This window comes from Pezoporus occidentalis, unplaced genomic scaffold (assembly GCF_034315485.1).
Source record: "Pezoporus occidentalis ecotype Australia unplaced genomic scaffold, CSIRO_AGI_Poc_V1 ctg8, whole genome shotgun sequence".
NCBI classification, from domain to species: domain Eukaryota; kingdom Metazoa; phylum Chordata; class Aves; order Psittaciformes; family Psittacidae; genus Pezoporus; species Pezoporus occidentalis.
In genome coordinates this window covers 3,541,975-3,569,515 of record NW_026916158.1, presented here as the reverse complement: position 1 = coordinate 3,569,515, position 27,541 = coordinate 3,541,975, and the positions used below count along the sequence as shown (strand labels likewise).

The window sequence follows — 27,541 nt, the reverse complement described above, 5'->3', positions numbered from 1 at the left end:
TGAGACCTTCTCACTCTCTACAACTACCTGAAAGGAGGTTGTAGCTACGGGGCAGTCAGTCTCTTTTCCCAAGTAACAAGTGACAGGGTAAGAGGAAATGGCCTCAGGTTGTGCCTGGGGAGGTTTAGATTTGATCTTGGAAAAATTTCTTCACGGAAAGGTCAAGCAGGGAAGTGGATGAGTCACCTTCCCTGGAGGATTTAAAAGGTATATGTGGTGCTTAGGGACATGGTTTAGTTGCCTTGGCAGTGCCATGTTAATGGTTGGATTCAATGTTCTTAAAGGTTCTTTCCAACCTAACCATAATTCTATGTTTCAGCAATTTTACTGACTCAGAGTGTGGCCAAGTCCTGGAACCCTGCAGCGGCCTGGTACATACAGGCGGGGCACATCACTCTTCACTCGCATTAATTCCTTTCTGCTTCCTTTTCTATAGACATCACCTAAAAAAGACCTACGAGTCATACCAAAAGCTGTGTTGCTAATGACAACTGTACGGCGAATAACCCTTTCTGCAAGCAAGTGATCTAGAAGTTTGGGTTTGTTTGTTTTTTTTTAAGAAAAAAGGAAAAAAAAAAAAAGGAAAGGAAGAAGTGGTCATAACCAGTCTGAGATTCAGCCCGGCTGGGGCACAGAGCCTGCTGGCTAGCAAGCTAATGTGGGGTCTGTAGCTGTCATTGCCCACCTTCTTTAATTTCTGCTCAAGAAAGAGGGTGGAGAAGAGCCCATGGTCAGGCAAGGCCCTTGCAATGAGATGCTGCAAGACAGCACTGAATGAATACCATCATGCACTTATGCAAATAATTAATAATGAATGAATGAAACTCTGTGGTAACTGCTAATGAGGCTTGGTCACCCAGCACAATACCATATATTGCAAGGCTATATATGCTGTATAATAGCTAAACAGGTTACTACAGAGATAAAAGATCAGCCTTCAAGAGCTGTTTTCCATGGCAAGGCAGCAGCGCTGCCCTTCCTCTTTCTCCCAGTACACCATGGGGACAGTCAGTGCGTCTGGCCCTGCTTGCACTGGCTCTTGGCTCACGCTGCAGAGAGGGGGCCCAGGGCTGCTGAGTCCATGTGAGCCCGTTGCCCTGCCGTGACTGCACCAGTGACTTGCCGTCATCACAAGCAGGGGCAGAGTACTCCATCCCCTCGGCTGTGCCATTGCCCCCAGAAAGCTGTCTCCCACCCTGGCCCCTTGCTCACTCACACCGTGCTGCTTCCTGTCCTGCTCCCAAGACCAGGTTTGGCAAATGCCTGTCTGATTGCTAAAGACAGAAAAAGGAATAGAAACCATGCTGCACCAGACTGCAGAAACATACACACCCACCACCTCCCTCGGCCTTTAATACTTCTGCCCCCACATCTTCATGTCTTTTTATAACCTTGCAGTGCAAGGCTAAATTTAAGCTGCTGATTTCCTTCAATGAGAACTAAGCCCTTGCTCATTTCTGCGAGGTAACATCATGCTTATGCATGCTTTAAAAATAAGAAGCAATAACAGTATGATCTGGCTATTAGTCAAACTTGTCTGAAAAGCCTCCACAGTTCCAGCACCTCAGAAAGCTCTGTCCTCGTGACAGAGACAAAAGCTACAGATTTTCACTCCTAGTCTGGAAATTTCTTTGCAGAAGACAAATACACCTTTCAAAACCCCACATGCATCCCACAGATACTAGGGGGTGCTCTCATGCCCTGAAATACAGGAATATTTGGGGGCATCAGGGGCTACCTGGCAAGGAATGTGAGCAACAAATACAGACACATGCAAATGAAACTCATGCCACATCTTGGCACCCTTAATGGTTGGACTTGATGATCTTAAAGGTCTTTTTCAACCTAGCTGATTCTGTGATCCTATGAGTCAATCTCAAGGGGGAAACAAGTATCAAAGCCTCTGGCAACTCGCGAACAAGCTGCAGGTTTTTACTCCAAGGAAAAGGCTTCTGACACCACACACTGCCTCTGGAGATAAACTCTCAGTTAACTTTCCTGGCAGGCAGGGAAGTTGTCAGCTCTTCCCCACGTGGATGTGCCAGCATCTGCAAGTCTTGGCTGGGTGCTGCCGCTTCCTTCGCAGTCACCCATCCATTGTCCTCCCCTCCATGGAAACATACCTTCAGGGGAGGTGGAAATATCCATCACTAGGTCCCCCTCCTACATGGATCTAGTTGCTGATAATCTCTCATCAGCGATCTGAAGAGCTCTGAAACTGCAGAGAAGACAAGCAGACCTTATTTCTCTTAACACTGGTTTACAAATCATCTTTTACACTGCAAGCAATTATTCTGATAGTGTAGACATAGTAGCCTATCACATTGGAGGGAGCCAGCTTATAGTTATCTCCAGAGGCTGGTGTCTTTGTTAGTGAGGATCAGTAGATGGAGAAGTCAGTGCCAGCCTTGTACTGCTACCATAAAAGTCAGTTGGAGAAACTCTCTAAGGCTCAATTTGGAGTTTTAGAAAGCAGGCATTCTGTATCACAGCACTGGGTGCACACGCGAATCATTTTGCAAAGGTGAGCACACCCGTTTCTTTCTGGCAGCAGCTACATATTTAGCATACTCATGCATATCCAGGAACTAATTATAATATTTGCATTTTAATTATGTGTGCACTTTCTTGTTGAGTGGGGGTCTCTGGCAATCACCAACAGTCTTCCTCACTGGGTTTACTGAATGACCTCAGTGCCTGTGCACACTCGCAAGGTCCTAGTGCTGAGTTAGCAGTTGGTATGTCCTTGCTTCTGTTCTATTCCCCACCCCATGTTGCATGCCACTGCTATCTTGAAAGCTGGCATCCTTGGTCCTATTTACTGTCTCCTTAGTTGTTATCAGTCCCATAGTGTTCCTTCCCCCCGCAGCCCCGTCATTCCTTTCTCTCTACATGTTAGTAAGTTAGAATGGTTTGGTCTATCCTACTATGTTAAAGGCACACACACTATTGTTAGTTTAAAATTTAAGCCTACAGTACCTTTTGGGAACTTACTTGACTGGCTCAGTCTGACTGGTACACTCCCATTTATCCCAAGCAGAAGAAATACACTGTATCCAAAGTACATTATACGTTGAAAAGGAGTCTTCAGGGTTGCTAATAAAAAAACTGGGGTGGCCACATTCTGACATTAAATATATATATAGATTTAATACATATATACACATTATATATACACATACATAGCTTAAATAACTTATAGTTTTTATATATATACACATATATAGCTTAAATAATGTATTTTTAAATTACCCTGTATTATTGAAAGCACTGAAAAAAGTATATTTTATTTGTATAAACATCCCCACTATTCTAGTCTATTTGTGAAAAGGCTCTTATTTTTTCTCTTCCCTATTAATATATAATATATATATTATATATACCTTTCCGATTAATATATAATATATATATTACATATACCACAGAATACGTAAAAAATCCACAAACCAAGTAAGAAGTCTTCTCCAAGACGACATGACTGTTCTGGCCTTGTTTTCATGCCAGACAGTGGGATAGGGGTAGGGGGCAAAGGACTCATCACTCCAGGATGGAGACCAGAATCTCAAGGTCTGTGAATATTAATTGTCTAATCTCAAAAGACACACTCATATGCCTACGCCAAAGTGTCTCAACAGCTTTACACCCTAAGGAGTCAAATTGTTCCACGTACAATGAGCCAAGAGCAATCACATACAAGAGGCCAAGTGCAACCCATTTACAAGAATTACAGAATCATCTAGAATGATCAAACTAGGTTGGAAAACACCTGTAAGATCATCCAGTCCAACTGTTACCCCAGGACTGCCAAGTCCGCCACTAAACCAAAGGCCTCATCTACATGTTTTGTTGAACACTTCCACGGATGGTGATTCCATCACTTCCCCGGGGAAGCCTGTTGCAATGCCTGGCTACCCTTTTGGTGAAGAAATTGTTCCTAATATCCAGTCTAAAACTCCCCTTGGTACAACTTGAGGCCATTACCTCTTGTCCTATCCCTCGTTACTTGGGAGAAGAGATTAGCCACCTCCTCTCTCCGTCCTCCTTTCAGCTAGTTGTAGAGAGAGGTAAGATCCCCTCTGAGCCTTCTCCACACTAAACACCCCCAGCTCCCTCAGCCGCTCCTCATAAGCCTTGTGCTCCCGACCTCTCCCCCAGAGGCCAGTGACCCTCGTACCAGGCTCCCAGCGCAAGCCCTGCACACGGAGCCGAGTGCGTCCCCGGGGGCCGCCGCCCTCCTCCGGCGGGAAGGTGGGGTAGGAAGCGGCACTTGCTTTGCGCGCGAGGGCCGGCGGTAGGGCGGCAGCACCGTGGGCGCTCCGTTACCGCGGACAGCTCCGTTGCCGGGGTAACCGCCCCTCCCCGTGCTCCCGCCGCCCGGAGCATGCCGGGACCGGGGCGGAGGCCGCGCGCAGCCGCTGCTCGCCTCGGCACCGCCTCCTCCTTCGCTCCCTCTCCCTCCGGCGGCCCGATGGTGGTGGCGGTGGCGCGGCGCGATGAGCCGCCCGTCTTCCGCCGGCCCCGGCGCTAGCAAGCCCTGCGGCAAGCAGCAGCACACCCCGTCCCCCGCCGTGCCCGCCGCCGTCCTGCCGGGACCCGGCGGGGCTTCCTCGCCCCCTCCTCCTCCGCCACCTCCCCCCCCGCCGCCTCCTCCTCCTCCGCATCAGCACCACGAACTGACCTCGCTCTTCGAGTGCCCGGTCTGCTTCGACTATGTGCTGCCGCCCATCCTGCAGTGTCAGGCCGGGCACCTGGTCTGCAATCAATGCCGGCAGAAGCTGAGCCTCTGCCCCACTTGCCGGGGCTCCCTCACCCCGAGCATCCGGAATCTTGCCATGGAGAAGGTGGCCTCAGCCGTGCTCTTCCCCTGCAAGGTAAGGGGAGGAGTGGGGGGCTCTGGGGGGAGAGAAAGGTGGGGAGGGGCTTGGAATGTGGGGATGTCCGGTCGGCCAAGCAGGATATTCTCCCCGCTCTATCCCCACCTCCCTACCCTCAATCTTCAAGCTTTCTCCACACACCCTTTTCCCTCATTAAAAAAAAAAAAAAAAAAAAAAAACGGTGGCGCAATGGTCAAAAGAAGGGAGAGAAACTTTTCATCGGAAAAGTTGGCTGCTCACAGCCACATTGAGTCCCGACTACCGGTGGAAAAGCTTACCGGTTTGGGCGTTTCGGTATAAACACGGCTTTGAAACGTAGTGGTTTTCTTTTGAACGGCCGAGAGATATTCTTTCAGGGTGAATAATCTTTCAGTTCCGAAACGCTGTAAACGAGCTGCAGTAGGTACAGCGTCACATTTGGGTTTGTGGTGGCCTCGGATTTGTATGCTGAAAGACCGAGGAGGGGAGAGCACACCAATGGAGAGTTTCCCGGTGGGTTTATGTCTTGCCTTTGTTGCTAGCGTGATAGAGAAATATTGCAGCTCATGAGAAGACTTTAAGGAGCTTTCTAAGCTTTATCCAATAAAGGTTCACTTGGCAGTTTGCAGAAGGCAATGGTATCAAAAATGCCTATACCAAAGATACCCTGAGAGTCTCCAGCAACAGCATGTGGGACTCATCCAGAGCCACTGCAGGCAGCAAAGCTCTGCAAAGCCTGAATTTTTGGCTGGTCTGTATCCCCTTCTTTCCTTTATTTCCACCCCACCATAAACACTGAACAGCAAGGGAGGTGCTTGCTGGTCTCCATTACCCAATTTCATGAGTCTGCAGGTTTCTAAAGTGAAACAAGATGATGGGAGTGCCACCAGCCTTTAAAAGCAACACTTCTAATGCTTCTTTCTCATTCACTGAAAATCCTGCTCTAAATGTTGTCCTAGTATTTTGCACAACCAGTAGATAAAAAAGCTAAACCTTTTTTTCCCTCTCCACAGTTATTTTAACCTATGCTGATGCTCAGTCCTTAACAAGTGGTTTATGGAGGTAACAGAAACTATTCGTGTCTCTCTTGTTAGCTCCCGGCAGCCCTCCTTGGGAAGGACAGGGGCTGGTAAGCTGTCTGGTCAGTAACAATACCTGAATTAGTCTTTTTTTTTCAAGTCTGTTCTGTTTTCAGGTCTGTTCTGTTGCAGAGTTGCATAGTTTAATACTATTCCAAGTATTAAACATTGAAGTCTCTTCTCTTTAGTGAGTTTGTACTTTGAAAGAACTAAGTGAACTGCTCTATTGTACACATCCTTCCTAATAGACATTAACCAGGACAGCAGATGTGTACATGCAGGCAATGCTGAGCAGGTCATTTTTATGTCTTCTTGGAGCCTCTCAATGCTTGTACCTCTGTAGTACCAAAAGCACTTTAAAAAAATAAGCTGAAGTGACGTAGGGACAGATACAGGAACTGCTGGAACTGTTGCTGATGTAGACTATAAGAACAAAGTTTTAGCGCATATGGAGCTGTGCATGGCAAGGTGAGGAGTTATGGTCAGGCTGCCAGTGGGACCAGTGTGGCCAGAAGGGTGCAGTGAGAGCTGTGAGCAGGCTTACTCCACCTTTACCTGGAAAAGCCAGTCCCTTGAGCAGCTGTCCCCAGCCAGCCCACAGGAGCATCATTAAGGATCCACAGGGAGTAACGGCACCTCCAGAGCCAACTGTCTGTGTCAGTTCCTGCAGCACAGTGTGGTTCATGGCAAGAGCCCCATCTGACCCAGGGCTGGCTGGGTCACAGGATGTGATGGCTGTCAGCGACTTGCAGAGCTTTTGACAGCGTGGGACTGTTTCACTGCTCACCCTTAACTGGGAGGTGGCAATAGCAGATGGAGCATGGTGGTGGGACACAGGTCCTCTCTGCTGAGCGCAGGTGCAGTGGGTTGGTCTCATCTGTGGTGGTTGATATTCCCTGTTTGTTTTAAACGAAATGGAGCAGAGTCCTCACACCCTTCATTGTTTGAGCCACAGCTCTGCTGCCTACAGGATGCCAGTTTTTCCAGCAGCCAAACCCCTAGGCAGGAGTCGTACCAGCTTATCCCCAAGTGCTGGGGATCAGCATCTTGGTCATGGACCGGGAGAGATTTGGCTCTGACCTGGTAGTGTTTTGGTGGTCTCTGCAATAAGCCAAGGAGCAGCACATGCCTTATGCTGTGCTGGTCAGCACGTTGGAAGCTGCAACAGGCAGGAGACTGTGGACTCCAAGCTTGGGACTTGGTTTGTTTTCCTGGTACAGTGCCTGTAAGCGAGTTAACAGCTGGTAGAGCTGGAGAGTGACTTTGACCCAGCAGTGGTCAGTGTGCTGCATCTCCCTGCTGCCCAGTGAGATGCCAGTGCAGGCAGGGGTGGCAGCAGTCCCTGGCCCCAGCTGTGTGTGTGGGGCAGCCAGGCAGCACTGCCTGCAGGATGCCAGGTTCTCCCGTGCCACGCTGCAGTGGTCAGAGCTGCGCCTGTGAGTTGCCTACCTCAGACCATGGCCCCAAAAACGTGACGCTCCTGAAGCCCCGCATCCCAGACCGGGCTGTGGTACAACCCACACTGGAGCATGCATCCTCCCTGCGTTTCAGCATCCGCTCCGAGTTCTCCACCCCTCGCTCACTGGGCCTCCAGAAGCTCCTCACAGAGGTGTAAATAAGTCTCTCCTCCTCTTTCCTCACACACCCTCTCTTTTATGTGTTTTTTTTCTGCCGTGAGCAGTTCCTGCTCTGCTGCTTTCACTGTTCCCAAGAGCTGCAAAGTGAAATTAGCACACATTAACGCTTTTCACTCTCACTTTTTTGAGCCCAGAAACAGCGACATGCTGTCAGGGCTGTAATTCTCAGTCAGTATTATGTAGGTCACAGGCAGCCAGCAGGGACGTGACCCACCATGTCCCTCAGCAGTGAGCATCCATCAGGTGCTGCAGCAGCACAAGGGGTTTTGGCAAGAACCACCCTGCTCTGCAGCAGCACTTAGCAGCTCACTGGGGCCTAGCCCTGTTCTGGCTCACCTGGGGGTGTCACCACATTAGAGGAACCCAATATAAGCTTTCAGAGAGAGAGGGGGGAAAATCAGAGCTTCAGAAAATGTGAAAGAACAAATAGAGGGGCTGGTCTGTCCAGAGGAGGTCCCTGCTCTTCTAGAGACAACTGTGAATTGTTATTGCACCTCTGTGCTTTACAGGGCTTCCGGGAAAAAAAAAAAAAATAAATCTATAGGAGGATTTATATCTTAAAGTCACAGTAGAGTTACTGAAAATATAAAATGCCTGTTAGTGCTGTAAGCAATCTGCAGAAGATAAAATGCACATCAAACACACTCAAACTCCTGATTAATAAGTGCCAAAAGGAATGAATTGTTTTTCTTTCATCTTTTAAATAAGTTCACATGGAAAATAATATAGATGTGCTTTCTAATGATGAAGCTGACTTAATTTGGAAGTAGATCCTTCTGTAACTTTGTGGGGTTTGTCATATATGAACTACAAAAGAAAATAAATCTTATGAAGTGGGAGCTTCTTGAACAGACACCAGAATCTATTTTCACAGCAGTTGTGTGAGGTATGGTGTGATCATTAGCTGCTAAACTTGGAACCGTGACCTGGCTAACCAGGCAGTGTGGGGTGGGAGGTGTTACTCAAGTTAACCACTTCATCAAAAATCTATGAGGAAACAAGTAGAGTTGTGAGTGTTCTCCGTTGTCACCAGCAGAACTGCAGTCCTTGTGTAGCCATGAGCATTAAGCTGACATCCATGCCCTGCCATGTTTTGTTAGCCTGTTACAGTGGGGTTTGACAAACTGCTTGAGTGATCTTGGCATGACATGGGACCAGCACTCCTCATCTTCCCTGTGTAAAACAGCAGGCAGTTACTGCTTGCATTTCAGGGAACTAGAACGTGCCTCCAACATACAGAGGCAAAAAACAGTCCAGCACTAAGGAAAGAATATCCAATAGCAAATTCAGTGTTTTTTACGCCCTGAGAGCAGCCTGGCTGGGCAGCTGTATAGATGGCATTTAGCAGTGTGTGATGGGGAAATAAATATTTAAAACAAACAAACAACAAAAAGAACCACCACCACCCCAAAAAAACCCAAACCTCCTTCATAAGTATACCAGTGAATTCTCACTGTTATGATTAATTCAACCTAACAATAAGTTTTACTTAAAGGAAATTACTTTTCTAGTTATTGCATACATTTAAAAAAATCTAAGTACCTCGGGCTTTTTCAGGGATTGAAACCCCATTCTTACCAGCTTTCCTCAGAGCAGTGATGCTCTGCATATTGGAAGCTGGAAGAGATACTCGCATGAAGAGAGTCTTCTAAAAATCATAGTTGTCTCTAACTGAAGATACTGCCATGTTCCTGAGTTACCAGGTGATTCTGGTTCTTTTGAAGAAAAGTGAATCCAGTAAATTCATTATATTGTGCTCTCACACTTTCCTTTGTGGAAAAATTTTTTTGCATCTCATGACCAACATTGTGTTTGAAAGTGGAAGGCACAATAAGACTGTATATAAGCAAGTCTTAAATAACCACTTTTTAAAATTTTGTTTAGACAGGTAGTAGGAGGTAGCCAGAACCACCTTACATCCTTAGACCACTGCTGCTACACCATTAGTTCAGGAGAAAGCATGACAGGTTTCCCATGTAAGCAGACAACTTCCAAACAGAAATTGCATGTTCATGTTATTGTATCCAGACTTACTTGTATATATTGTCCAGTGCTGCCTCTGTGGCCTATTAAGAGCTTTATTTAAAAAAAAAACAAAACAACAAAAAACTGTGTCATTTTAAAGATTTTAAGCAGATCTACTAAACCTGAGTAAGATCACACTTCCTATTTTCAACACATAGTAGACTCTAGTAAAGGGGGAGGGACATTGATAAAAATGCAGTTGGTTTTGGTTTTAATTGAACAGATACCCGTTATACACAGGTGTGTGCTTACATCATGTTGCCTGCACATACACAAAGAGCTCACAATCTCTAGATGAAACAACAGGACATTCACTGGTCCTATCCCAGGTGAGCAGTAACAGCAGACCCAGCGCTGCTGGCAGAGCAGAGTTTGTAAGTGGTTTCTGCCAGGCAGCTGGCTGTGGCATGAGCCGGTTTCTTCACCTGTGCGAGGCTGGGGGAGGCATGGAGGCTCGCTGTTGTCTGGGCAGGACCTCACCATGCATCCCTGGGAGAGCTCCGCAGGATTTCTGCTAGACTAGGCTGAGCATCTGTGCCCAAACTGTAGTGAATGCTTCGGGAGGCTGGAGGGATCTTAAAAGCAGGGACAGATGTTTTATGAAGCACTGGGGGAGGGAAAAGCACAAAAGGGTCTCAGTCCTAGCTGGGTCCCTGAACATTGCTAACACACATACAGGAGCAGGCAGACCTCTTCTTTCCAGAAGAATTACTTGTATCTCGAGCTGCTTGTACACTAGAGGGAGAGTCTGGAGGCTAGAGCAGGAGGGGTTTGAACTTGGCAGTCTGTTCCTAGCTCTGCCACTGATTTCCCATGTGGTTTCAGACAAGTTACTTTAATCCTGTGTTCTTGCCTGCCTTCATTTACAGGGTTGATAATACCAGCCTACCTCTGCTGAGCACTTGCAAGCTTAACTAATGTTTTCCAAATGCTTTAGGACACTCAGAAAGCTATCCTGTCAAAGTGAAGCTCACAGCAGCACATGCAGAGTGACATACTTGGCAAAAACAAGGCATGCTAGGTCATGTATGTAGTGACAAGTTCCAAGCTTATAATTTCCTTTTAGAAAGAGAATACAGTGCTAAACCATGAACTAAAACTAAACTGTGAAAACAAGTACATAATACTTTCCAACTTGGAATTCTAGAAATTATGAGAAGGGCAATAAAAAAGCAGAAAACAGTCATGCCAGCCCAGGCATCAGTGGCACGCCTGCACTGTTAGCACTGTGCACAGCCCTGGCTGCCAGTCTCAAGGACACAGTAGGGGTGGAAAAGGTGCACAGGCCAAGTAGCTCAAAGGTATCATATAACCTCTACACAGGGAGAGACGGAGGAGGCTTTTGAGGGGTATAATGAAGATCGGTGACCTTTGCCAAGCAGTATGAAGACAGCATGTCAGTTTTTGCTTTTCATGGTCTTCCACCACTGATAGAGCTTCTTACCAGATGAAACCCACAGCAATGGGTTAGGAAGCATACAAAAGGAGGTTCTTCTCAAAATGAAGGGAAAGTTACCACTACTTGCTCATCTTGTTTTTACACTCTCCCTTCTGTAGTCATCACTGGTCACTGTCCCATACACATCAGGTTTCACTTAATCAGCAGCTTACAGATTCTTACTGGTTTTCTTAATGAGGTTAGACTTGGAGCTGCTCTCCAACACCTGGTATGATTGAAGTGTTAAACAGGGCTATGAACCCTGAAAATTCCAGCAGGCCAGTGGAGCTGGAAGCATACACATACCTGGGTGGCTGCATTATGCAGCAGGGCATCAGGCACAGCAGACCAGGCATTTGCAAGTCGATGCCTTGTTCCACCTCAGCACCCTGCAATAAAGCCATTAGCACAGGATTAAGCAGCAGGGGCAGACACTGTAAGTGAAGGCTCACATTAACTCTTTATGGCTTATAAACCAAACTCTTTCAGAAGAAGGTCAAGTTTCTATCCCAGTATTCCTAGCACCCTGTTGCCAGCATGGGTGAATTTGTATCTTGGCATTTAGAGCTGAAACTTCCTGCACACATATTATCCCAGAAATAATAATTTGTTCCTTGGTTGTATCTATTGTCAAGGAGGTGTCACAGCATCTGTAAGCAGCCATGCATGCATCTTGTAACCTGCATGATAGTGGTAGTAGCGGTGTCGGTATCACTACTGATACCTACAGACTGAGAGAATAGGAGAGACCTTTATGTCTCTGTGAAAGTAGCATGAAAGCAGAGTGTCAGTGTGGACAACTGAACTGACTGCAGACAAAGGAAAAGCAACCTCAGCTGGTTAAGCAAATTAACCCTCTAAGTTGCCCAATGACATTAAAAGAAGTTAGATGGTACTTATTTGTGTGCTAGTTTTATGCTTAGAGAAAAGTCATCCTCTTTCCACTTATCACAATTGCAGTGTTGAAAGTGTTCCAGTGTTTAAAAAAAACTGTGGAGAATCTGCATTTGAATTTAATGGGAGTGGTTTTGCTCTGTGATGGTAATAAGGTACATCTATTAAAAATACTTCGCTCTAGTTGCTGTTTGCTGAAACTAGAATCCTTTGTTCTTTTTAAAGAAAAGAAAAATCCAAACCAGGACCACTTCAGCTGATCTGGACCTATCAGATCTAACTACAACAGCAAATCTAACTACAACTCAGCCTTACACTCCATTTTATCTAAGTGCTTGCATTAGAAAAAAAAGCCAACCACACAAAGACAAGAAGAATTCATTTTTAAGTGGAAACAAAAATAAGTAAACCTCAGCTCTGAATCCAGGGCTAAATAGAAGCATCTAATGTAAAATTTGCAAAGAGAACAAGAATTCTGGTTGAGTACCAGTGTTTCCAGTTGACAGGTGGGAGCAGCAGACACGAGTGCTGGTGCCTTTCTTGACAGCTTGTATTTGGTCTTTTTCCAGTATGCCACAACAGGCTGCTCTCTGACACTCCATCACACAGAAAAGCCAGAACACGAAGACATCTGTGAGTATCGTCCCTACTCCTGCCCATGCCCTGGTGCCTCCTGTAAATGGCAGGGATCCCTGGAAGCCGTGATGTCCCACCTCATGCATGCCCACAAAAGCATTACCACCCTTCAGGGAGAAGACATCGTTTTTCTTGCCACAGACATTAACCTTCCAGGGGCAGTTGACTGGGTGATGATGCAGTCATGCTTTGGTCACCACTTCATGCTGGTGCTGGAGAAACAAGAGAAGTATGAAGGTCACCAGCAGTTCTTTGCCATCGTGCTGCTCATTGGCACCCGTAAGCAAGCGGAGAACTTTGCCTATAGACTGGAGCTGAATGGCAACCGCCGCCGACTGACGTGGGAAGCAACGCCCCGCTCCATCCACGACGGGGTATCTGCAGCCATTCTGAACAGTGACTGCCTAGTTTTTGATACAGCTATAGCACACCTTTTTGCTGACAATGGGAACCTTGGCATTAACGTGACTATCTCTACATGTTGTCCGTGATATGTTTGCATAGCTAGTGAAACCTAGGCTGTCTGGACATAATGCTTTACATTCACAAGGGTTTTCTTCTGCTTCCTTTTTTTCTTTAAAAAAAAAAAAAATGATATTCAACTATGCCATTGTGTATGCTAAGGTTCCTAACTAGCCAACATTTTTAACTTTGGAGAGAAGAGCAATGAGAGTGTCCTATAAGTAACATGAGTGAGAAAAGGTCTTTTTAAATTCTTGGGTGCCTTAGGAAGATTCCACACACACAGTCACCTTTCTTAATTTAATTATATTTTATTTAAGGAGTGCTTCCATTAGACATGTGGCTTAAGAGACTTGAAGGACTGCATTCCTGTTTGGAGCACACCCAAAAGCCCTTTCAGCAGGAACACAGACTTGCTCTCTCACTGGTGAGCTTTAATAACTGTTTTTAGTAGGCGGGAAAGAAATCCAAGCAACCTCTCACAAGAGAGATTGTGACTCAAAGGGGAACAATAGGTACTTCAGTGTTGATACTCTATTTCCTGCTACCTTATTAAAAAGGGATGGGTGTTGGATCATATGCTGGGGTTTTGAAAGAAAAAAGGGGAGGAGGGGCTGGGGTAAAGCAGAGCAGGTTTCACAGTGTGGGAACTGCCAGCTCCTGTCCATTTTAGGGGAATGAGTGAGCCCAGCACATGGCACAACCACTCACAGCCAGGTACAGGTGAGAGCAGGAGGCACGCATCCAACGCATCTAAACCAGCTAGAGCCAAGAATATAGTAATAAGCTGTCCACATGCAGCTTTCCTTGGAGACATACTTGACTATTGATTATGGTAAAAGACTAACAATATAGTGAGAGTTTTATGGCCAGTATCATGTCATTTGCTATTTAAGTTTTGTTGCCATATTTACTTTTATTTTGTAATAAATATTTTGCAAAAACTACACTGCATAGCATGCTGTGCTAACACGTGTGCGTGATGGTAGCTCTTGCTTCCTGGTTACTCTGTGCACTCTGCCTGGTTGGATCTGCTGGGCTTCCCCAGGAAGAGCCAGGTCACCCCAGTGAGCTCCCCGGTTTGCCACCCAGCTCTGCTGCCTGAGAGGGCCACAGTGCAGTACAAGCAGGAGAACCAAGTCTGGATCCGAGTCCCAGGGGCAACAGTGACAGCCTGGCTCATGCAAACTGAAATCACAGTCTGTCACTGAAGCTGAATCTTCTGCAGCTCTTTCTCTGCAACCAGTGCCTTCTGTCTGAATTGCTCAAGAAAAATACTAGCTCCACATATTGGCTTTGCTGAATATTAAGATGCCTGCCACTTGGAAGAGGCAATGGGTTGTGAGGTGATACACCCACTGAGTTATTTAGCGGTAGGAAGCCTCATGGTAGTGGAAAACTACATATAAAGTAACAGATGAAGCTTTGTGTAAATAATTATAATACACATTCCTAACTGTATCCCTCCAGGGAAGAGCTCCTTGGAATTATGACAGTCCTATCTGCAAACATCACCCAGTGTCTGGTGCCAGTTCCCAGAAAAGCCAGAAGAGAATGACATGTATACAACAGCCCCTCTCAGCTGTGCTTCAGCACCACCTGGTAACAGTTAATGGCAGGCAGCAAAATGAGTGACCAAGATCTGCACCTAGGAAACAGTTTTTCTGTTGACAGTTCTCTTCAAAAACAATTTTCACTTTGAACACAAAAATGCAGAAACTCCTAGGAACTGATGAATTCATAGCAAGAACACAGCACAACTTGAGTAGTTCCCACCTGCAACTGTGCCAGCACCAAGCCACGTGCTGCTGGGACAGTGCCTCAGCCTATGCAGCGGCACTGCAGGCAGGAGCGAATGCTGTGGCAATACCAGGATCTGCACCAGCCGAGCATGGTAGCAATCTTCCAGGACCCCAATGCTACAGGGAGCTATCAGCATCAATGGCAGTCAAGCAGCATGTCCAGACACTGCACTAACAAATACCACTGGCTGCGCCTCAACATACTCCTTCCAGTTTTAAAAATTACTGACTTACTTTGTTGTGGAATCCATGTGTTCATAAGACAACTGCATTTTTCTTATACAAAGTCCACATAATGTAGCATATATGTGCTGTCCTAAGGTAACTAAAGCCTGCATTTATTTGCAGATGACGTATCTAAAGAAAATTGCTCCTTCTGCTTCTCCAAGCTGAAGTGCAGATTCCTTGGAAGAGTTCAACAGCATCTAGCCCTACAGGAGACATCAGGAACAGATGTCTGACAAGCATATAATGCAAATCATAGAATCAACTAGGTTAGACAAGACCTTTAAGATCATCAAGCCCAACTGTTATCCCAGGACTGTCAGGTCCATCACTAAATCACTTAGGCAAGTGCTTTGGGTGCAGTTAGAAGTTTGTGCCCAAACAGGAAAGTCACAGCAAGTTCCTTAACCACTGCTTTACTTTCAGCCTTGCTCCCATTCCGTGCAGAAGGCTGCAGGCCAGCTCCGGCCGCTCACCAGGTTCACGGCAGTGGCGTGCTGAGGGCTGCTGCCGCTGCAGGGCAAAGGCAGGAGGGCAGCGGCTCTGTGGGCACCATCGCCGGGGGCTCCTGAAGCACCCGCACCACCCCGAACACCTCCACCTCCCCTGAAGGCCGTTTACGTCCGTCCACACCCGACCGCAGGCCCCCGATCCACCGCGTATAGGGCACGGCAGCACCCCCCCAGACACGCAGCTCACACGTGCCCCGGCAGCCCCCGCGCCTGCCGCGTCCCCATGGAGACGGCGCCCTCCAGCCGCGCCGCAGCGGGCTCGGCCGTGCCGTGGACGGTGCTGGCCGGAAACGGGGCCGGGTAGGACGGGCAGGCCGGGCCGGCACAGCGCAGCGCAGTGCAGCACGGCGCGGTTTCTCCCCGCGGGTCCCCTTGCAGCGTCGCAGGCAGGCCCCGCTCGCTGAAGAGAGACGGGCAGGTCGGTAGCGGGGGCTTGCGTGGAGAACCGCGGGGAATCCCCGGGCTGCAGGCCGCTTCCCGAGGCACTCTGCTGCGGTGGAGCAGGTGCTGACCGATCTCCCTAAAACCGTGGGAGGGAAGGCGGAGGGGAAACCGGCCAAGCGACCTTGGTCAGCGGCTGGCAGGGCCAGCTGGCACCTCCCGCCTCTGTAGCTAGGCCGCTGCCAGCCCCGCTTACTGCATCCACAGCTTTCGGATTTCTAATTAGACACATTCGGAAAAGTCTCCTTCATCGGTACAATGGTCCAGGGCAATCGCTTTGAAGTCATCGTGTGGGGCTAACAGGTGAGTGTGTGTCTTACGCTAAAGGGAACATCGGGCAGCATCGAACCCATCGAGACACAGAAGCTGCCGGGAACTTCAGTGTCGATGCAGAGAGAAGCTGGCTGGCTCCACGAACACTCCTACAGAAAATCAAGTAAGAAACAGCTTTGTTCAAGGAAGAGCTGCTCACTTGTATTGTCTTTCACTCAAGCTGCCTCGGGCTTTCATAGAAGACTTGTGACTTTGCAGTTTCCCAGAGATCTGCTTGCAAAGTGGCAGCAGACCTGGAGCAGCCTCCAGGAGCCCCCGCTGCGGCCTTCTCATTACCCTCTTTGCAGAGCCACTTCTAAATGAACCTGCAGGACCACTCTGCCAGCCAATAGGCATAGGAGTGCTCAGCAGACGGCAGAAAGAGTGTACTGTATTCCTGCGAGAGGTACTGGCAAAGCCTCTCAGGAGAGCTGGAGATGTGTCAACCTTTTCTCTCCTCCTGCTCAGCTGAGCCATCCCAGCATGTGACCGAGTAACCAGCTCCTTCTCTTGCCTGCTTAAGTCGAGCACTGTACTTTGGGGCACAGCATGTTAGTGGTAGTTGCTGCTTGACCCCACCCCTTTTGGGCACCCCATCAAACAGCCTTTGTGCTTTTCAAGTGTTTGGGGTTTGTTTGCCTTTTTCTTTTTTAAAGTGTTCAAAAACCACTAGACAAGGCCCTCAGTGCCACGGTTTAGTGGTGGCCTTGGCAGTCCTGGAGTAATGGTTGGCCTTGAAGATCTTAAAGGTCTTTTCCAACCTAATTGTTTCTATGATTCCTTTTCAACACCGGGCAGCTCTGCTCTGTTGGAGAATGTCTGCCGCACCTCATGTGCCTCTAAGAGTGGGAGTGATCAGAGCCACAAAACAGCACACCAGCTGAAAGTACTGGCGTTAGCTGTGTGCAGATCCATCCCAATAGAAAGGGGACATGCACAGCCCACAACAGATAAACATTGCTCTCTTCTCACTTTGGAAGGATGTTTGTTTGGAAATGCACTGTGAATGCATTTGCAGGAGAAAACACTGTAGGCTTTGTAGCTTAGGTGGAGCTTTACAAGTCCTTGGGGTGACTGTGGCTGTAATACAGAATAACGGTAAATCATCTACTTGGGTTTGGAGGCAGCAGTGGTAGATAGAGATGATTCAGAAGCTGCAAAGTCCATTAGAGGGGGCAGAGTAAGAAGTGGAGTGTCCACCTACCCTGAGTACTGTGCCTTGGGTGCCAGGCTTCCCTGTGTCCCTCGGTGCCATGGTGCACCCAGAGCTGTGCCCTGCCTGTGCAGCTTCACACCAGTGAAGCACCAGCACCATGCACTTTCTGAAGTTACTTCTTCTCAGGTGGGATTTATGATCAGCTACACTCTGTGACATAGCTTGATTGCTGTGGTGATAACTACGTGTCTTTGAACTGCAATTCAAAAGAAGTTCAAGCAAACCAGTATCCACATAATTCAGCCTTCTAAAAGTATAAGCAACTCCCATAGCATTGCTTTCACTTTTCCTTCTGTGTTGGTGCATTCAGTCACTTCCAGGTGCATTCCTGAGCTGTGGGTCCCACTGCAAGCCTAGGAAGCTGGGTGTTGACATGGGGCTGTTGTGATTTTTATCCCATCCTTGTTCTCATTTTTTTTCATACTTTCCAAAGAGAAGAATTTAGATTTTGGTGTTTCAGCCTGCCCAGAGTTTCATCTGGCTGAGTATTTTCTGGAAAGCAGAATAAGCTTACTTGGAAGGGCAAGACAAACTGGGTGGCAACAAGGGGAACTGAAATTGAAGGCTAAAAGGACCTAGAATGTGTTAGCTTGGCTGAAGGGGAGGCTGTAGCAGTTGGCATGTGAGCCATGTTGATGTTCAGACAGGAGATGATGTATATGGGACAGGACACAGCTGTGCACCTGAGGTAGCTGGATGTCAGCCCTCCTGAGGACAGTGCTAGACACCCAGTCATCTGAGATGTTTCCTGTCACTCCAAAGGGCAGAGAACCTTTGTTGTGTTTACACAGCATGGACTGTACTTAGAAATGAGAGAAAACCTCAAATGTCTCTACAGCTCTTTCTTTTTAGGACTAGAGAAGCTGGAAATGCTTTAGAGGATAGTGCAGTATTAGCTCAGTGCTATAAGTCACTGACCCTCAGCAGTAAGCTATCTCCATGACTTCAGTGGGACACTTTTGTAAAGCCCTGATCCCATGTCAGTGCCCAGTTACAGTCCCTCAGGCATCTGGGAAGGGTTACATGCAGATCCAGGTTTCCTGTCTGAAACCAGTAGCAAGTCTGGCAAGAAGGCCTCAGGCAGCTGATGTGATCGATGAGAAAAGGCTGGCATGCTGAAAGAGGAACAAAACAAATATGTCTAGAAGATAAGTTTTCTGAGAGCACAGTATGGCGATTTGATAATTCTCATTGTCGCTATTACTTGCAGCCCTGTAAGAAGAGTCCAGAAGCTTAGATGTTTTGTGTGACATGGAGGTAAGGACTTACCCAGGTTGCATGCACATGCTTAAGGGGTTTACCTCTGAACAAAGATATGACTCCAAATTGCTTTTGTTATTTTCCACTTTGAGTTGGAAGAAGATTTTGTGAAGCTGTTCAAGAAATCACTGCGCGCGTTCCCATCCACTGGCCTGCCTAGCCTTCTGGCCTACAGACCTGAATCGTTACGAGAAATCTTACAGGCTGAGGTGAGTCAGTGGTAGATGTGCCCTACTGTGTGGCTTTTGCTGTTTATTTCCTACGATTCCCATGTAGAAAAAAAATAAAAATAATGCCCTTTGCCAAGCCAGTGCTAGAGTTCCTTTACAAAAGAGTTTTTCTTCTCGAAGGCTCTTGAAATTATGCTTATTGTGCACTCCTGAACAGCAAGAGGCTGTGCAACTCCTCTCCCCAACGCTGCATCCTGTGTTGAGAATTTCCTAGCAGAATTTGCCCTTTGGCTAAAACAGTGGTACAAAATTTGTATAAATACTAGGTATACTGTTAAAGAATTACAAGAAGGGCATAGAGTTCCCCATAACTCTTATCAGAGTAAAGTCATCAAAGAGAGCTAGGCATGAGGTGGGGAAGCCAGGGAATTTCCAAGAATAATGCTCCAGAGAAGCCAGGTATTTCAAATTAATATGTTCTTTTCTGAAATTGAAGGATTTGAATGAAAGTGTTAAACACACAGTATAGTAAATCAAGTGTAAGTGAAGCACACCAGCTAAGTGGCCTAGAGCAGGTACCTACCCTCCACCCCTTGCTGCTGCTAATGGACTGCTCTCAAGGAGCACTGAGCTTGGTGTGCTGCCCTTGGGAGTGGAGGCATTAGGCATGGAATTCAGCAGCACACTCTTGGCAACTGCACCTTCTGTAACTCAGTTTCAAAATGTGTTTTCAAAAAATAAGATATTTATTTCAGAATATCTAGTACCCATCCTCAAAATATACCCCAGAGCAGTCCTGATTTGCATTTGGTCAAATACGCTCAGCTCTTTTGTCAACAAATCTGCTGGTGGTTCCTCATGAAATTCCCCACAGCTTTTCCTATGATCAACAGTGCAACAATGTTGGAGCTTTTTCTCTCCAAAGCCCCAAGCAACATACCTGAAAGGGTTAATGCATCAGAGTACTCAGCTGTAGCATTCTTCATGCTCTGAAACTTTCTCTTGGAAGGAATGGGTCTCATAGGTACTACAGTTATTCCATTTATTTGAGGATTTTTATTTATTTACTTACTACAGAACAGCTTTTCTTTTTGGTGGTTTCCTGAACCTAGTGTTTTGAGTTAAATTGTCCCAAGACGTCACAGACACAGATCTGTTTTAACTGCTCTTACACATTTTATGACGTTGCATTTTGAGCATAGCCCTCTTTCCCCAAGATAAAATGAGGATTTGTGTGCTGATACTATTATTTTTGTCCTCCCCATGTTCTCTCTCCCTACCTCCACTTCAGATAGAGGAGGACTTTGCTCCAAGATGTGAGTATTGTGGCAGCCTGCTGAAGCCATTCCCTTCCTTTGAAGACATTTGCCCACTGTCACAGGATTATGAATCAGTAAGCTGGTGGCAAAGATTAGCAGAGCTTGGCTGTGGAAAGGCCTACTCTTATGGCACTGCTCTTCTGCCTTTCAGAAGTTTTGCTGTGAACATAATCGAGACCTCTATGAGTTCATCATGAATGAGAGGAAGATCTGCAGAGGCAACTGGAACATTCTCACTGATGTTGGCCCCCAGAAGACCCATGAGGGGAAGACCCACAAAGGTGCCTGGAACATTCCCATTGATATCGGCCTCCTTAAGTCCCATGAGAGGAAGACCCATGAAGGCATCTGGAGTGTTCCCGTTCATGTTAGCACCCAAGAGTCCCATGAGGGGAAGACCCATGAACGTGCCAGGAGCATTCCCACTGATGTCATCCCCAATGAGTCCCATGGCACCAAAGTCGACAGGCTGCTGTCAGAGGAGAGGGTGTATGAGAGGTACCATGAAATGACTACAGGGGGAACTGGGGATCTGGTCTGTGTAAGGCGCAACAGATCACTCTTGGGAGAAAACAAGCATTAAGAAAATGAAACTGCAGCAAGAGGCAATGAGAGAAGAAATATATTTGATTTAGGCAACACAAGTTCACATTCTGTCTGCAGCCTCTTTGCTTTTCTCCTATCAGGCTGTAGTAGAAGGTGGGGAGGTATGTATTGAGTAAAGCATTCATTTTACTACTTTCAGACATAGTATCTAGAAACAGGTAAAGCCAAAAACATAACTGCAGCTGTGGGTGGGATAATACTCAGGTCTAGCTTTACCCCAGATACTGAAACAAACCTTGAATTTGTGTTTCTCTATTTTGCTGCATAAACTGTGACCAAACATTTGGATTCTAGTTTCCAGTCACAAGAACTCTGCAAGTTTGACTTCTACTGGGCTGTTTAGTAGGAGGCCTAAAGATTATACAAATATCCGAGTCTATAGCATAGGCTTAAAGAAATCAGTATACCTGGACTTAAACTGCTAGCTTGCTTGAACATCCTTTGCAGTATTATGGTGTCAGTACCTCATATTATGTACAGAGCATAAACCAAAGTCATTGTCAGACACTGTCAAATTTACAGAAAGCTAGATAAGGAGAACAGTCAAAGTATTCTTGGTGATCAGTTGTTTCCTTGATCTTGGAAAGCTCCCCTCTTTCACAGAAAATCTTGACACACAATCCATTACAATGTTTAGTCTGTTCATTGAAATCTCTGTAAGGAAACAATTCCTTTTTGGTGATATTCCATTGACTCTAACTTATATGCAATCATGTGAGTGGAGAGAAAAAAACAGATTCAGAAAGTTGTATTCCTATGGAAAGGATATGCAATGCCTCTAGTTTTTAAAACAGAATATATGAAACATCTCAGGAACACTTTCATTTCCAGGCAGCTGGAGAGACGATCAACCAGACAGTTATTTTTGCAGGCAGCAAAGGCAGCATTTGCAGCTAAACGTGAGTTTGCATTTCCTTACATATTTGTCTATTTATTACAACAATGAATTCAATGGAATTGCTTGTCTCTAATGCTCTCTAATGGAAGAGGAAGATTTATACAATGACACATTAGCTCCTTGTCAAGTGTGCAATCCCATTAAATTAGATACTACCATATTATATGGCATGAAAAAAACAAAACCAGTTACATTCCCATTGCACTGAAAGGATCTCCTTGCTGTGACTTTCAGTATTTAAATCTGACTGTTTCAACTGAGATGCACAGAAATTTAATTTAGAGGATAATGAATTGGCAAAGCCAAGCCCTTGGAAGGCATGAACTGCCAGAATTAGGGGGATCAATATTTTGCCTAGTCATGTGAACACTCCACTAAATCCTAGCCCAGTCTGTGAATGACTGAGCAGCCCTTTGGATCTAGCTATAAAATTAAAGGCATTTTGACTAAGAGCAGATGAACTAGATTTATAATATGGGGTTATTTTCACAGAAGACAGCAGGGTACAGAGGCTTTTGTGGCACCAGGGGTTTCAGATCATCAGTTCTGCAGAGCATGGAGCCATGAATGCTATCCAAAGAAAGTTATACTACATCTTTTTTTCATATCTCTGAAATAGCTGAACACTGTGGACTGTCCTTGTTAGACAGAAAATACCTTGAAACAGACTCCCAGGATGGAGCATTTCAGCCAGAAATCCCCACTCCCCCAAGTTACAGCCTCCCTGCCAGCCCTACCCAATGCACACAAACCTTCCCTTTCCTCTCTAGGTTTAAATGAACCTGGCACAATTTTCTACCAGCTTTCCCTGCAGCCCCCATCACCAAACAGCTGGACGCTGATGCCTGCTGAGAGAGCAGCAGAACCCAAGGAGGAGCCCATCTCCTACAGCATCACCTGCTGTGATTTTACCTCTGTTGGTGGAAAGGCAAGTAGCTGCTGCAGACATGTCCAACAGGATGTGTCCATGCTCTGGAGCGGCTGGAACCTGGTGCCTGCTTGCCTTTCAAGGGCAGCTGGCGCAGGACTGCTCTCATCCATTTTATTGTTTCTCTTCCAATCTTAGGTAGTGAAGAATGAATTGCTGGAAAAGTACTACAAACATGGGGGGAAATTCCTTACCATGCTTCCAGATGGAACAGTGCAGTTATTGTATCCTTTATGGGGTTCATTGGCCTGCATTAGTCCAGGGTTGTTACTGTAATTTTACATGAGTCATAGGCTGCTTTATCACCAAATAACCTGGTCCACCATTCACATTTGTTTTCACAGTCTGGAAAAAAGCAGTAGTGAAACCACTTACATAGGTCTTGGTCTGAGGTTCTTCAGATCTGCCAGTAGCTTCCATGAAGGACAGGTACTTGTGCCTTTAATACCCAGCTTAAAAAATGTGCTAGCTCGGTGTTTAGACCCACTCCTGAGCTCTGGCCACCCGTGGATGAGCACTGCTGTTTAAGTGGGCTCCCAAACCATTCAGCCCTATCGTTCCCACAGCGATAAACCAGCACATCATTTCCCATCTGCGCGGGACTAAGGTCTCTGTCCTGCAGGCAGGAGTACATAAAACGTGCACTGACAAACTGAAATTAACCGTGTAACTCAGAGTGCTGCTTGAAGAAATAAAAACGTGTCAGTTTCACCACAGGACCCCATAGCTTTCAGGCTGCCTTTGCCATTATTTAAGCCATAACATTTTAAGCCACCCAAGTTACTTTTCCTTACTGTGGCTGACTTTTTTCTGACCTGGGGGTGTGTGATAGTCTGCCTGAGCTCTGCCACCAAACAGGCTTGAGACTACTTCTCTGCTCTGCCCTCCAGGCTGCCTTTGTCCCAAGGATGCTGCTGGGCACGGAAACAGCAAAGTGCCATAAGCACATGTGCTTCCAGTAGCAAGTCTTGCTGAAGGGAAACCCCAGTGAGACACAAAATACCTCCTGCGCCGAGGGTCTTTTTTCTCCACATTTGTTTTCTTTTTAGCTCTGGGAGGATAATACCTGCCCCTGTTTTCTCAGCTGTCATCCAAGTTGAGTATTTTTAACACCTCACACTTTCAATTATTAGCGTTGTCTGGGAACATGTCTTTAAGATAAAAACTTGCTAAGCAGTTCCGCCTGGGTTATTGGTTAGAAAACAACAAAAATGTATTCTGTATCTCTTTTGTCAGTGTACACAGGGTACTTCAATGTAGCAGAAAAGCACTGGCAGTGTCCCAGGTAACACTGGCAGCACACCATCATTTTACACAGTGATCTGGTTAATGGGTCAATTTTTATACTCCAGAGTAGTGCTCTGAAATATTCAGAATGTAATATTAGACCAGACAAAGAAAGGAGTTATGAACACCTTATCTGACGACAGCTATCCATCTGGAAACCTGGCAATCATTGTTGTACAGAAGAAAAAATGTCGTGTTTGCATAGTACAGGAAGACAAGCCAAGTTATGCTGAAATACAAGCAATATTTAAGTCTGATGGCAGAAGTACTTGCTATTACCCAAATGGAACTGTGTGGTATGTTTAAGTTGGTCAGAGCAGTTTTGCTCTCCACTGTGCTTTTTAAATTTCAAAGGTCATAAAGGGTATTTTTAAGAGGATTCAAAAATTAAAAGACAAGTATAGCAGCTCGAGGGCCTGCTTCAGGTGCCTCCCAGAGGGGCAGGGCCACCCCGGCTGTGTCTTGAGAGGGAGGGGTTAGACCCCAAACTAGCTGTGCCTCAGTCCTGTCCCTCTGTGGAAGCTGCCATGGGAACTGCAAGGTTCAGAGCTTTGATTTTCCTCTCTTTTAGGATATACATGAGCATTCAGGGAGGGCAGTATTTGGACCAAGCAGGCAGCAGGGTGAAGAGGTGGACATGGCCAAACAGTGTCACGTCACCAGGACCCCATGTCCCGCTGAAACCCATCTTCATCTCCCTCAACCGGCACGTGGGGGTCAGGATCCTGGGCCAGGATAAGATCGCTGTTTCCTTCCTTGCCATGGGGCAACAAGCAAAATTCAACATGGGAACCAAAGTGCAGGTATTTCTCAAGTGCACAGGTAGCTCCACACAAGGTCGCTTTCCACCAAAGGAGCAGGGCAGCCAGGGAAGCTCCCATCCATGGGGAAGCACACTTATTCCACAGTGGGTGCTCCCTATGTTGCCCCATGGTCCTGCCCCCCAAAACAGCAAACAGTGAAGGTGTACCTATGCTCAGGCCCATGCAGACAGGGGGCTCACAAGCCCTTGCAGCCCTGACACTATATAACGGGCTGCAGAGTGCAGGAAGCACTTCCAGGTAGGTCCCCACTGTCCCTGCCTGCATCCCTGAGGGTCACCCTGGCTCTGCTATGGTGAGAAGAGCTGTGATCCATGAGGGCAGGGAGTGTGGCAGCTCCCTTCTTCCACGGGTTCCTGCCACAGGGGCAGGTTTGTTTGCTGGGGAAAGACCAAAACCCTGAAGCCCTGTCCTGTGCTGCTGCAAGGCTGACACCACTCACCTCTGCTCCCCAGGTCAGTGATGTCAGCCAGCTGCCTCCCCCTGCCCCGCTGAGTGAAGATGAGCTCCTGCTGCTTGCCTTCAGGGTGAGGATCCTGCAGCTCTTCGACAGACTGCGTGGATGCTTAAACTTTCCTTCTAGTGAGCAATGGGACAAACTGAAGCCTCCCGCGTACCTTATCACACAGACTTTGAAGATCTTACAGCTTTGCACAAGTTCTGACATAAGCGATGAGCTACGCAGCTCAGTCGGGGCAATAATAAATGCTGAAGTCTGACCAGCAAGTGTAGTGTGAAGGCAAATCAAGCTGGAGATGCTCCCTGATGCTGCAGCATCTGCACACACTCTATGAGGTTTTGCCTGCAGTCCTGCCCTGCTGTCACACAGTGCAAAGGGCAGCCCACGGCCATTCTGCGTGGCCCCTCTCCTGGGGCCTTCCCACCTCAAGGTAGGCTGCCTAGTTGTTTCAGCCCATGGATGTGGCACAAAGGTAAAATCCAATAGAGCACAGGTAAGTTATAGCCCGTGACAGGTACATGGGTAGGTGTTTGCTTAGAAGTGACCCACACAGGGTCAGTGCTTCTGCCAAGGACACAGCACCAGTGGGATGCCCAGACTTCCGTGGCGCAAGCTCTGGATGGCAGCTCAGCCTGCCACAGGTACAAGACACAGTAGTGCCCTATGCACAGAGAGGCACAAAAGCACAGTTTGTCCAAAGCAATCAAAGGTCATTGTCTTGGCAACGTGTGCGTGGGTGCCAGGGATAGGAAGCTGTTAATGCACACAGCAGAGCACAGACAAGCAGCAGCCTCTTGGCAGCAGCTCGTAAACAACCAAGGGAGGGAGAAGGCTGCTGCAGTGGGCACCCTGTGCTTCCTTCCCACCATGGGCCCAGCAGCTGTGAGCAGAACGAGCAGATGTGGTGGGGCATGGACCCCTCCTGAAATGGTTACCTCAGGCTGGCCCCTGCCCCAGCTCCCAGCAGTTGGGATGTTTGAGGGAGGTGCAGTGCCATAGGAATACGTGCTGCACCAGGACACTGCTCCGGACACCACAGAGCCAACAGCCCAGGCTGCCATGTACAGCATCTGACACAGGGACCCCTCTCAAGGACAGGGGCACGTGGGGAACGGGGAATGTCAAAGGAACACCTCCTCAGGCCCAGAGCTGCCCTGGCTAGTGCAGAAAAACTTGAAGGCCAATCTGCCAAGGCCATGAGAGATCAGCACATTGGAGATACCAGGGGAGCAGGGTGATGCTGGGGGAGGGGTTCCTCACTGTCCTGCCTTTTACAGGTTCTCCAAACACATGTAAAATGAGCTTTTACTCAACCACAACACTAGTAGGAAGGTGCACAGCAAATGAGTCAAAAAAAATCCAGTTTATGTAAAATTAGGCTCTGGATAAACATACTATTCTAAATATACAGATTGGGAATTTAAATCTACCAGTCCAACACAGATATTACTTGCTACTTCACGTTCATGACCAGCATATAAGCTGTGTTAATAGCACTGCTAACACCATGTGGAAGGGGCTCGCACAATGCCACCATAGCCAGGCAGCCACACACAGTGCCTGCCAGCCTCCACCACCTTGAGAAACACCTTGTCCACGGGAGAGGGACAGTGGCGGGACTGCTCCTGTTCACACACAATGGGCTCACCCTGGTCTCATCTGGGCGTGCCAGGCCTGGGAAAGGGCAGAATCTCAACCTTCAGCAAAATAACCAGGGTTTAGATCCACACCAGAGCGTGTAACGCAACTCACTGGTAAAAATTGCCTTCTAGAATTACTGGAGGTGGCACCGGCACACACGCACCCCCAGCTGCCCTCGCCTCCCCATGCCCAGGCAATTCCAGCCTTCCTCAGTAACAGAGCAAGTGGACCAACCTCCTGTGCCACAGGGCCCAGGCAGAGCAGCATCCTGTGCCACTCAGCTCATCTCCTGTGGAACTCTGCAGGCTCAGCTGCAGTGGCTTGGGTGACAATCTCTGATTAACTCTCTTCTAGATTCTAAACCTTTGATTTAGAAAGATGAAGATCACACATGGGAGTTTAATTTAGACCTGCTATGCCATTTTAAGTCCATTTTCTAGCAGGACTGCATCTGATTTACACCAGCCTGAGCTGAGACTTGAGCACAAATCTCTGCTGCGAATGGCTTACCTGTGATGTCCCGTTTTTCTACACTCACAGTGAGTGGGAAATGAGACCCATTTTTTGTCCTTCTCCAGTCTGCATCCAGACCCGTATCTACCCTTGTGTGTAACAAGCC

At 47.2% G+C, this 27,541-nt stretch overlaps 3 protein-coding genes and 2 long non-coding RNA genes across 11 annotated transcripts; 2 read left to right on the top strand and 3 right to left on the bottom strand.

Moving 5' to 3' along the window:
- Positions 1 to 569: 569 nt before the first annotated feature.
- On the bottom strand, positions 570 to 3,818 carry LOC134155762 (uncharacterized). The gene is made up of 3 exons (XR_009961716.1): positions 2,980 to 3,818; positions 2,124 to 2,218; positions 570 to 1,274 (listed from the first exon to the last, which is right to left on the bottom strand). It is a non-coding gene; the product is annotated as an uncharacterized LOC134155762 (long non-coding RNA).
- A 485-nt stretch (positions 3,819 to 4,303) lies between these two features.
- On the top strand, positions 4,304 to 13,971 carry SIAH2 (siah E3 ubiquitin protein ligase 2). The gene is made up of 2 exons (XM_062603242.1): positions 4,304 to 4,871; positions 12,496 to 13,971. The coding sequence occupies exons 1-2, from the start codon at positions 4,494 to 4,496 to the stop codon at positions 13,051 to 13,053; spliced, it is 936 nt and encodes a 311-aa protein (XP_062459226.1). The 5' UTR covers positions 4,304 to 4,493; the 3' UTR covers positions 13,054 to 13,971.
- On the bottom strand, positions 4,723 to 12,552 carry LOC134155761 (uncharacterized). Its single transcript, XR_009961715.1, has 5 exons — positions 12,414 to 12,552; positions 11,339 to 11,421; positions 6,009 to 8,742; positions 5,153 to 5,321; positions 4,723 to 4,864 (listed from the first exon to the last, which is right to left on the bottom strand). It is a non-coding gene; the product is annotated as an uncharacterized LOC134155761 (long non-coding RNA).
- LOC134155749 (uncharacterized protein C10orf95-like) lies at positions 12,648 to 16,357 on the bottom strand. Its single transcript, XM_062603224.1, has 3 exons — positions 16,325 to 16,357; positions 15,528 to 16,222; positions 12,648 to 12,774 (listed from the first exon to the last, which is right to left on the bottom strand). Exons 1-2 carry the CDS (start codon positions 16,355 to 16,357, stop codon positions 15,533 to 15,535), a joined length of 723 nt encoding a protein of 240 aa, XP_062459208.1. The 3' UTR covers positions 12,648 to 12,774; positions 15,528 to 15,532.
- Positions 15,815 to 25,547, top strand: ERICH6 (glutamate rich 6). Of its 7 annotated transcripts, none has more exons than XM_062603236.1 (11): positions 15,815 to 15,981; positions 18,743 to 18,789; positions 18,885 to 19,001; positions 20,254 to 20,355; positions 20,433 to 20,779; positions 21,719 to 21,786; positions 22,556 to 22,717; positions 22,856 to 22,937; positions 24,144 to 24,296; positions 24,572 to 24,803; positions 25,277 to 25,547. In XM_062603236.1, exons 2-11 carry the CDS (start codon positions 18,784 to 18,786, stop codon positions 25,538 to 25,540), a joined length of 1,533 nt encoding a protein of 510 aa, XP_062459220.1. In that variant the 5' UTR covers positions 15,815 to 15,981; positions 18,743 to 18,783; the 3' UTR covers positions 25,541 to 25,547. The 7 variants fall into 7 exon arrangements, with proteins under 7 accessions (XP_062459220.1, XP_062459216.1, XP_062459217.1 ...); XM_062603232.1 differs by lacking the exon at positions 15,815 to 15,981 and adding an exon at positions 16,220 to 16,440 and having other exon boundaries at positions 22,556 to 22,713; positions 22,852 to 22,937; XM_062603233.1 differs by lacking the exon at positions 15,815 to 15,981 and adding an exon at positions 16,221 to 16,440.
- The last annotated feature ends 1,994 nt before the right edge of the window (positions 25,548 to 27,541 follow it).

What these genes read in the sequence shown, in the direction of transcription:
- LOC134155749 (XM_062603224.1), bottom strand. Translation starts at nt 16,357, where the DNA reads ATGGGTTCGATGCTGCCCGATGTTCCCTTTAGC. An exon ending in TGCCCGATGTTCCCTTTAGC is followed by an intron (nt 16,223 to 16,324) that starts GTAAGACACACA and finishes GTGTCTAATTAG; the next exon opens with AAATCCGAAAGCTGTGGATG.
- ERICH6 (XM_062603236.1), top strand. An exon ending in GAGGAGAGGGTGTATGAGAG is followed by an intron (nt 20,780 to 21,718) that starts GTACCATGAAAT and finishes TTTCATTTCCAG; the next exon opens with GCAGCTGGAGAGACGATCAA. An exon ending in CTCTGTTGGTGGAAAGGCAA is followed by an intron (nt 22,718 to 22,855) that starts GTAGCTGCTGCA and finishes AATCTTAGGTAG; the next exon opens with TGAAGAATGAATTGCTGGAA.
- SIAH2 (XM_062603242.1), top strand. Translation starts at nt 4,494, where the DNA reads ATGAGCCGCCCGTCTTCCGCCGGCCCCGGCGCTAGCAAGCCCTGCGGC. An exon ending in CCGTGCTCTTCCCCTGCAAG is followed by an intron (nt 4,872 to 12,495) that starts GTAAGGGGAGGA and finishes GTCTTTTTCCAG; the next exon opens with TATGCCACAACAGGCTGCTC.